The sequence below is a fragment of the Phoxinus phoxinus genome, assembly GCF_949152265.1.
Source record: "Phoxinus phoxinus genome assembly, chromosome: 11".
Lineage (NCBI taxonomy): Eukaryota > Metazoa > Chordata > Actinopteri > Cypriniformes > Leuciscidae > Phoxinus > Phoxinus phoxinus.
In genome coordinates, this window is record NC_136886.1 from 15,313,513 (window position 1) to 15,324,494 (window position 10,982).

The window sequence follows — 10,982 nt, forward strand, 5'->3', positions numbered from 1 at the left end:
TTGGTGGGTGAATTGTCCCTTTAATAATGACAGGGAATATGCTGAATACTGGATTTTTTATCAAATACAAATACAAAAACAAAGTCTTTATTGAAGTAAAAGTGGTAAATTGATCAATAACAGAATAAATATCCTGACATCACATTCGGAACACACTCGAATAGGCAATACCAATGCCAAATTTCTAATAGATGGGTTAAATACACTGTAATCGATTGTGATTGAATAACAACAAAGTCTGTTTTTATATTGGTACAACAAAAATCATCTGCTTAAGTCAGTTAAAAATTTTACATTTAAATATCAAAAATGCATTAATCTAAATTTAAACTATATAAAAACTACTAAACAAGATTCTTCACCTCTTTTCTTTTTGCAAGATATGTTTCTCTTACAGTCGGGTAATTTTTAATGCGTCACTGTGTCATGCTGAGTTCTCAGTCCCACTTTATATTAATTGTCTGTAACTAGCATGTACTAACGTTGAAATAAATAATTTGATACAATGCACTTATTGAGCACATTCTACCTATATTAAAAAAATGCCTGCATATTATATCTGTAATAATTTCTATAAAGACATCTATAATTACACTGTTGGCCCTTCCCCTACCCCTTAAACCTAACCATACCACCAAACGTGTCCCTAACCTAACTGGTATCCCACCTCAATAGCAGCACGAGTGTTTTGTAAAACAACATGAACAAATACATCATACCTAACAATTATTTTGATGTGAGTACATAGTAGCTACTGTGTAAATACACCTGACAACATCCTGGTTGCGCCACCTGACTTTTGCAGATAAATTTACATTGAACAAGCTTCTACTTGGATGCCTGTATTAGCTTTTGTCTGTGCTAGCTAAATTCTAAGTTCATACATATAATTTTTTTAATACAATAAATAAGTGTGATAAAATAGCATTTTCCTAGTTGTACATTGGTTGTACCAACCTACCCATATTTGAAAGTAGCAAAGGATCAATTGGGGTTCTCTGGATGATTCATTATCATTCTTACTGTTATTACCTTGTCAATTCATAATAAAAGAGCCATGTTTAATAGTTTTCTTAGTCTGTTCATTTGTGCGGGTCATTGCTCCACCTGACATTTTAGGGGTTTAAGATACCAAAACATAAAATAATATTTATTATTTCAATGTACTGAAAATTAATTCCAATTTTTAAATTTTTATAGAATAAAGTGATATATGTCATGAATTTATCAAATTATTTTAAAAGGAAATAATGCAATTGGACAAAAATATGCATTGATCCTGTCATTGACCCATTAGCAAAACGTTATTAGAATATAGTTAGCTAGATAACTTTTGTTAGCTAGATAACAGTTACATACAAACAGCAACATCACTGGCACAGTTCCAGTCACTGGTCTGTTTCTTTTTTCTTTTCTTGTTTGTTGATGGTGTTAGGATTGTGATCTTTGGATCTTGTGTATCAGATCAAAGTATTTGACAATTGTGGAATGCAGACATTGACAGTCAGAGAAAGGAAGAAATCCCAGTGTTCACTGCAACCATCAATCTGTCTCGCTCTTAGCCCACTCTCTCAAGTCTTTTCTCCCCCATTATATCCCCCACCAACTCCTCTCTCTAACACAGGTTTCCACTGAGCCCCAGATTTGACAGCGAAAGCCAGAGAGAGCGAGAGGAATGAGAAAGGAAACAATTCTGCCATATGCTCATCTGTACAATAGAGATAGATGGGTCTATAAGGAATAAAGAAAATGAATGTTCAAAACAGAACAAAATGAGTTCCATCAGAATGGAGCTGTGGTGCACCAGCGTGTCCTAGGCAAATGATAAAAGTTACTTCCATTTAAATCAGATTTTTTATTTGTCCCAACTGAGCTTTTTTGTTTATCGCTTGGTTTCTATTTCTGCTTCGTTACGCACTGTAACCCTCACAGTAGAATCTCATTGGCCCTAAGTCCCGTTTCACATTAAACTTCAAATATCTTCTGATACCTGTGACTGCACTGATGAATCGCTACTCACTCGAAACTTGTCAGATCATACCTGGTTTGGACCAAGGAGGTCTGTTATAAGCTAACTGTCAGCAACTGGCTCGGCTGGCCTAGAACCCCCAGAATTATGTGATTTAAATGCCATCTTCGCTCATGGGCACTCAGTTCTGGGCATGTGCATTTTTGAGCCAATCGCCTGAGCCATAAATGCCACTTGACTAATTACTCAGAAGGATGACATCATGTCGAATGCTGATTAGCTGATAGCACCACATGGCACACGGTCACAAGTCCTTCACCTAGGGACTTTCCTGAAATGTGAAAGGCAACAAATAGTCGCAAATTAGTTTTAGTAATTTTAGTGAGTTGCCAAGGAAACATTTCTAATATTTATATTTCAATAAAAAAATTTAAGTTTAATAGTTTAAGTTTTTGTTAACAATAACAACACTTATGGTGTAGTTACTGCATCTACGTCCTAACTGGCCCAAGCTAACCAGCCAAACCCAAACCCCTGGTTAGGGCACAGTGATATCCCATAGATGTAGGCTCGCATCCATCCTGTATCATGTTCTAATTCCCATTCCCCTTCTTTCTCTCCAATAATATCCTGCCACTCTAACTATTCTGTCAAAAAGTTGTGAAATGAATTACAAATCAGAATGTAAAGATTTCAGCAGACGCAGAGGAGAGCAAAATATGCTCCAGGAGAGGATGAGAGGGAAGGAGAAAGAGTTGCAGTTCCTCCCACAGTCTCTCAGATTCATTCCAGTGTCTTTAGGGTGATCCCCTACTCATTCTCTGGCGGAGAGTTTGGAGGGGAAGAAATTTTAGTGGGATTAAATGGCTTAAATGTGGGTCTCCCTCTCATTACTGCCGGCGTTCCTATGACAATACGAGAAGGAGTGGGTGAGAGTTGGAGGGAGAGAAGGGGGAGTGAGAGATGCAGAGGGGGAAGACAGGAGGGAAGAGGAAGATTGGCTGTTAGTTGTCTGTCCCATCTGGTCGCACACTCCCACACACTCCACCAGCTTTGGTGAAATGAGACAGTGAGCTTCACGCTGTAGGTGTCCAGAGAGAAAGAGAGCAGGGAATGGTGAAAGGAGTGATGGGAATGAGATGAGAAGGAAGAGATATATTAAGGGAATGGTAGAAGAGAAAGCTAGCGAAATGGATTAGGCCACAAGGTTAGACAGATGGAGAGAAGAGATGAAGACGAAAAGAGAAAGCAGCTCAGGAGATACAATGCAACGCAAAGAGATAAAATGTAGTCAGTGTCATATAGAGTCATGTAGCCAGACTTTTGACTATCAGCAGTGGACTATCCAGTTCACTTTGATGCTTACTCTGTCCAATGTCCACCCCCTTAGAGAGGAATAAGTTGGACAGCTGGGGAAGCCAACCCTGCTCCTGGAGGGCTACGTTCCTGCAGACTTCAGTTCCAACCCTGCTCCGACACACCTTCCTGTTATTTTCAATTAATCCTGAACACCAGGAATTGGAGTTTAATTGGAGTTGGAGCTAAATGGAGTTTAATTGGAGTTGGAGCTAAACTCTGCAGGATGGTGGCCCTCCAGGAGCAAGGCTGTCTACCCCTGTCATTGGTACTCAAGGATATCTAGTTTAGTTTCACCTACAAAACTCAATGTTTTTGAAAGATGCAATGCATCCCCAAAATCTCCTTACCCAGAAACAATCCGTTTTGACTCTGACGTTAGTGGTTCCTGGATTCCAGCATTGTTTTAGGAATAGAAAACACCCCTTCCAACTCCCAGAGTTATCCTTCCCGTCCAGATCCAATGCTACCACATCTTTAAATTACTATTAGTATTATTTGAAGTCAACATTATAAAATACGTAGACCTACACCACAAAACTAGTTGAGGATAAATTATTTAAAATTGGCCAATTCCAGCGTTATGGACGTGATATTTGCAGTAAAAAACTTGAAATATAAATTCTCAGAAAATGCATTTAATACCAATATATTGAAACGTCTGTTTATATATCCATGCTCCCTTAATAAAGGAGTCCAGACATTAGAAAAATAGCAGTCTACACACGTTTTATATTTAATATGAGAGAAATACACACTGCAAACCAAAAGTAATACTACCCACCGGATGAAGAAGGGTTGGCTCTCCACAGAACATAAAATATCCATTTTATTTACTCTACCGCTCTACTGCTTTTTCACAGAGACCTCAAACAGAAAGCACAAAGCATTTATTTAAAGTGAATTTCCTTTGTATTAATTGTATCTTAATTTTAATCAAGGTTTCATCGACCAATTGTCTGGATTTAATAAATAAGAAGTAAATATAGCATACAATATTATAATCACGACACGGAGGCGCCGGCGCGTGAACTGGAGCGCATCTCATAAATTAACCAAACACGCAGTCCATGTTGAGAAGAGGAAGAGTTGTTGTAGCCGTGCACATTTGTGAGTCAGCTCAAACTTTAGCATCCATCTTTTCGCATGCAATAGAAAGTCACTCTGTGTGCATCTCACAACAGTTCCTATACTTGCGATTTATAGATTATCATGACAGAATATGCTAATTGAAGATAGTTAACTCCACATCAGCAACATAAATTCATCAACTAACCATTCAGAGACGTCCTGTTGCTTCTACATGTTGTCACTTCTTCTTGAGTCTCTCCATCTTTGTCTGACTCCGTTTTAACATTAAAGGAAGAACAGTTTCTGTCATTTTAGTGTGTGTGCGTGAGGTAATCGCAGCTGCTAACACACACACACACACACACACACACACACACACACACACACACACACACACACACAAGCTCTTGATACCCCGCCCTCTGCAGCAGCTCATTTCCATTTAAAGGGACAGACACAAAACGGTGTGTTCACTTTAACATGTGATATAAAAATATCTGTGGGGTATTTTGTGCTAAAACTTCACACACACACTCTGGGGACATCAGAGATTTATTTTACATCTTGTGAAAATGGCATTTTACCACCCCTTTAATAATCAATTACCAGGTGTTGGAGCACGAAAATCAACCTTCAAAAAAAATGTTTCCCGCGGCAACAACTTAAAAGTTGCCCAATTCCACTGCACACTCACCACTGGAGCCACCCTGTACTTTTTAAGCACACATTTTTCTGAAAAATTCTATAAAGTCAGAAAACTATTCCCATTTTGTTGAATAGTCAGTGAATAGACTGGGTATGTCATCTGAGGCTGCGACTTAAGTCAGTGAGAAATGTCAGTAAAGGCCCAGACACATCAAACCGACATTAAAGAAATAGTGGCAACAAAAGCCTACTGTGGTGTCGCTTCTCGACATCAGCGTCTGGGCCAAAAAGTTGCAATAAGTTGAAATAACTCTCTTCTCCGGAAGGTTTGCTTTAGCAAGCTGTTTCAAACTCCTGAAATGAACTTTGTTTTGGCCTGGTTTTGTTTGAAATTACATCACACCAGTTTGACCTTCCATTTCCCTTGCAGTATATCAGGGCGACAGGGCCTTAAGACAGTCAAGACGTGTTTGATTCCTACAGTATATAGATGGCTGTTATAGCTGTGTCTGACTATTTTATTCTGTTCTGTTGGTTCTGATCTGTGTCTCTGTGTGACAGGAGGCCATGCAGCAGTGGTACCAACACTACCAAGCACAGACCTACGGAAACACAAGCCAAGAGACGGCTGCAGTTACTGAATGCGCAAAAGAGCAACCTCAGGTAAACACACACATACCAAGGGACAATACTATAGTAAAGTGCCCATTTTACATTGTATTTTTCTACAAAAAAACAACAACCTTGAAATGATCTACATTTTCTCTTTGAGGAAAACGGCAAAATAAACATACTAAATAATGTCTTTATGAAATGTAAAGAAGGTTAAAGCAGGATTTCCTAAACTTGGGTTTGCAAACCCCCTGGAGGTTCGTGAGGGAACTGCAGGGAGTTTGTGAGTTGATGAGAAACTAATAATGAATTATATCATAAAATATCATTTTAAAATCAAAACATTTATTTAAAAAAAAATTATATATTTTTTATTTGATTACCTGCATGTCATGTGACCATTAACTGACATCAGAAAGCCATGGTGTATATTATTGAAGTATTAACATCTCATTTGGTACTTCAAGCTAACTTTTTAGGTCAAAGGGGTTCTACTAACAAAAAAATGTTGAGTTAGGGGATAGAAAATATATAATGAACTCAGGAGGAAAACAATAGAAGTCAATGGAAAGTCCCCACCACGATAACAAATGTGTGTTTGTTTGTGTCACAGGTGGTGGTCACCTCCTCGTATGGAGACTACAGTTCTTACATGCATGCGGTCAGTCAGTACTATTCTCAGACGCAGATGAGCCAGTCAGCTGCTCAAGTCTACCAGCACCGAGATGTCAGCAAGGTACTGTACACTACACAGACACACTGAAACACATCATGCTCACTTTACAGTGTACATCTCTGTCCATCTCAAAAACTACAGACTGAAGGGGGATTCGACTGTGCAGAAATACACATACTGTATAGACTGCAGCAGAAATGCTGAACAGTTAACATGCTGCCCAAACATCACACACTCTCTGGAGGAAGAATTACTCCAGCCGTAGTTCTTCTGACTGATGTCAGGAAAGTCAAAAGCCTGGACTTCCACTGCGTTTAAGTGTTTCGTGGCTGACACGGCCTCTCTTTATGACGGATCAGTCTTTGACTTACTGCAGATCGTTCATGCTGTCACAGACCAAAATAGATCAGAAATTAGACTTTCATTTCTCTGTGGGCATATACAGTATATAAACTGTATGCATTCAGCAACACTAAAAATCTGTACTGATTGTTTTTCCTACCATAATGCATGCATATGAAACCAAAAATAAAAACAAAAAACTGTTATTATACAATTTATATATTATTAAGCTTAAAATAACTGTTTTCTATTTTAATTTACTATTGTAATAATATATGATTCATTCCTGTGATGGAAAAGCAACATTTTCAGCAGACATTACTTCAGTCTTCAGTGTCACATGATCCTTCAGAAATCATTCTAATATGCTGATTTGGTGCTCGAGAAACATTTCTTAATATTACAGTTGTGCTGCTTAGTATTTCTGTGGGAAATTGTGATGCATACATGCTGAACAAAAGTATAAATATAGTAATAAAAGTATTACTTCTTTAAAAATCCTACCCCAACCTTTTGAATGGTGGTAGTATATGTGTATATAAGTCTATAGACATTATTATGATTTGTCAATCGGTGCATTCTGTGGTCATAATTCTAATTGAATACCTTTTTCACTACACTTTTCACTTTTCACTACAAATTATATCTTTACAGTAAACTGAAACATTTCAGAATACCTTTGCTTTGTGGCAGCAGCACTTAAGCTACATGCATTTTATTGTTCTACAGTCACAAACTCTTTATTTGATTGATGGCCTAGAAATAGTGCAGTCTTAAATGTAAAAAAAATCACGCTATACTGTATATACTTGTTTTGGGGTGATAGTAGTTTATCTTTATGTGTGCATGCGCGTGTGTGTTGGTGGTATTTGTGTTGGGTGTATGAGCTTATGTAAATGTGGTGGCAGGTGGTGTTACAGGTCAGACACACATTCCTCACTTAGTCTCATGACACTCTTAGGACATGAGATCCTGCTGAAAACACTCAATCACTCCTCAGCACAGCAGCTGGGCCGATGTGTGTGTGTGTGTGAGAGAGAGAGAGAGACCTGTAATTTGAATAGCATTTGGATAGAGACAGTATAAGTGTATAAATGTTTGATGATGTCCCGTGTCTCTCAATAGGAGGTGGAGGTGGTGAAGACCCCCTTGAGTGCACCTCTGCACACCTCTCTGAATGGCAGTGCTCAGACCCTGCTGCCCACCTACAGTGCCCTTCCCATCATGCCCGGCTTCATCGCACCGACACACACGCACACGGCCAGCCCTGCCACACACACACCCGCTGTACCCACAGCCAACGACTGGAACAACTACTATTTTGTGAGTGTGTCTTTCTTCATAAAGTGTGTGTGTGAGATAAAGAGAACTTAGACAAACCACATAGCATGAGGCCTGTCTGAAATACACACGTTAGGACTAAAACAGACACCTAAAAGATTACATATGTTTAGATTACAGGACAAAATATCATTTTAGTTGAAAAGGTTAAGGAGCTGTCACATTAGTGAAAATTTGGTGCAATTTTGGAGGGCAAAGAAGGTCAGTTGTCTATTATCAAGTGTAGCGATGCATGACGCATAACTTACTCATCTGAGGTCACTTCCAAACTTAGTTTCAATAGTAGAGCAAGAAAAACCAAAAAGTTAATTATGGCTTTAAATTTCCCAATTGACTTTGAATCACACAATTGTGTCTGTTTCTTCTAATTGTGTTTTATATCTCACAACAGGACTTTATATCTCAGTGTAACTTGAAATTTCACCATTGCAATTGTTTCTCATAACTGTGACTTCATGGCTTAGTTTGACTTCATGGCTTAGTTTGACTTCATGGCTTAGTTTGACTTCATTACTTTCACAAGAACCGTGTGTGTGTGTGTGTAGGTAAAACCATGACTGTGTGTGTGTGTGTATATATATATATATATTCATGATGTATTCAATCATGTGAATTCTTTTATATATATCATTTACATGAGTGAGTACATCATGAATTCATCTTCCAAACCATTGCAGCATCATTATTTAGTTTGCTTTGTTGTGCACCAACAGGTTTTTAGGTGTTTCACAAGGCCAATAGATGTGTACACATATTGAAATATCAAGCATCATTACAGTCATAATTGGTGCAAATGTGATTTTTTTTACGTTTTTCTACTATAAACCCCATTAAAGGAAAGTAAGGTAATAATACTAATATAATTACTTAAACAATAGAACAATTGATAAATAAAAGATAGAACTAATAGTTCAACGAAAGATAGATAGAACGCAATAGATAGAATGCAATAGATAGATAGATAGATAGATAGATAGATAGATAGATAGATAGATAGATAGATAGATAGATAGATAGATAGATAGATAGCTCAGTCAACTGAACGTGTGTGTGTGTGTGCTCTGCTTGTTGGTGAAGATGAAAACCAGTAGGAGTCTGGCAGAAACTTCAGTTATTCTTCAGTAGGAAGTAAAAGACTGACACATTGAGAGATAAACACCTCTAACTTCACTGTTCAACAATGGGCGCTTTATGGTAGTGCGAGAGTCAGAGAAAATTCCTCAGACGTGTGTGTGGGCTGAGGGAGACGCCGTCACTCATTTACTGTATGGAACACAAAAAAACCCGTCAGTCATTTACTGTATGTCACTCAAACTCAAACATACAGTGAATAGTGAGTCACGTACATCATCATCAAACAGGTGAAATCTTCCTAATCACTATAATTCCTTCTGTTATAATGAACCTCGTTCTTTCTCTCCTAGAGTCAGGCTAGAGGGCAAAAGCGAGAATACCCGACACTGCCTACACAGGAAGTGACATCAGAGTATGTAGGCCAACACTCACAGGGTCTTGGAGGCCATTACGCCGACTACTTCAAGAAGAAGAGGATCTAACTCGCACTCGCTCTCACACCCGTTATGTTGTCACTGTCATGTCCAGGCCTTAACTTTTAGTCCATAACTGATATTTATGAAAAGATTGTAAATTATTTTATTGTGCAGAAGGTTTATTCCCCTTCTTGAACCTTCTGTGTATCTGGGTACTGTTCTTATTTCTGTCCGACACTAGGCAGGACCTCTCAAGATTGTGTTTAGTTAATTGGTATTTTCTGTTCTGCCTTTTTACCTCTCTCGCAGATGGGGCGTACCATTCCACTCCTGAGGGGGGCTTTCGTGTCCCGTGTTTTACTGTACTACCGGTTAAGGGCTGATAAAGATAGAGCTACACTCAGAGAATAACAATTTTCAAAGATTTTTTTTTTTCCCTGACAGGGTAGGGCTTAGCCAATGTACATTGTATATTCTGCAAAATTAGTGTATTTTTTACAGCGTGTACAGACATTGAAAATATTATAACTATTGCGTCTTGCTTAATGTGTCATTGTTTATCTTGACTATCAATCCGCTTTCCTAAGCGTACAGGAACTGCACATCGCACGTTCATATCTTTGACAGTTTCTCTGTACATACTGCTGTATCTGTAGGAATGATCAGCCATGAACTGAACGCTAGGAGCCTTAAAACACGGCGCTCAGAGAAGACATGGCTAAAGGCAATAACCTCTACCTTCTCTGGACAAACTACTACCACATACTTTAAGGTGACCTTCCCACAACCTTCAGCTACAATGCTGCCAGTGCTTTGTTTTCAATAACATTAAGAGTAATAATATATCACGATAGTAGTAGTAGTAATAATCTGTCGGAAGGATGCTACGTATAGGATAGACACCTGGCAAAACGTCCTGATGCAAACACCCACATGGTAATAATCTAGCATAATGCCTTTATATGGATATTAGTCATCTGTCATTCTGTGGTTTAATCTCTTTACATCTTTATTGGAGAGAGTATTATTCTGGTGATTTTATGCTGCGAAAATCCTTTTTTTAATCCGTATCAGTCTTTAAGTTAAAATGTTTTTAAAAGATGAGGCAAATTGAGTGAGATATTAAGATAATGCATCTTGAAGAGGTGTATTTTATCATGTTGCGTCCACCGAAAATGTAAAAAAACAAAAATTCTACTATTCCATCCTCATGTGGTTCAAAACATAATGACTTTCTTTATTCTGTGGGAAAAAATTTTTTTATGGTATATAAATACTTAAATAACAAATATAGTATTTATTAATATTTTTTATTCATTATATTTGTAATTTTCCATTTTAGTGCCTGTTTTTGTTTGACTTTTAATTTTTCTATTTAGCTTCTTTTTTTTATATTTTCATTTTAGTACTTCAACAAGTTTAAGATTTTCATCTAATATTTTTATTTCATTTCAATTAAAAAACATTTTTTAATAGTTTT

General features: G+C 37.7%; 1 protein-coding gene across 1 annotated transcript in view; it reads left to right on the forward strand.

The window, feature by feature from the left end:
* raver2 (ribonucleoprotein, PTB-binding 2) overlaps positions 1 to 10,681 on the forward strand; it is a 73,083-nt gene extending 62,402 nt beyond the window's left edge. The window contains exons 12-15 of the mRNA XM_079629178.1: positions 5,603 to 5,704; positions 6,267 to 6,389; positions 7,797 to 7,994; positions 9,437 to 10,681. Of these exons, the coding sequence (XP_079485304.1) occupies positions 5,603 to 5,704; positions 6,267 to 6,389; positions 7,797 to 7,994; positions 9,437 to 9,568 (555 nt within the window). The 3' untranslated portion in view covers positions 9,569 to 10,681. The remainder of the gene's footprint in view (positions 1 to 5,602; positions 5,705 to 6,266; positions 6,390 to 7,796; positions 7,995 to 9,436) is intronic.
* The last annotated feature ends 301 nt before the right edge of the window (positions 10,682 to 10,982 follow it).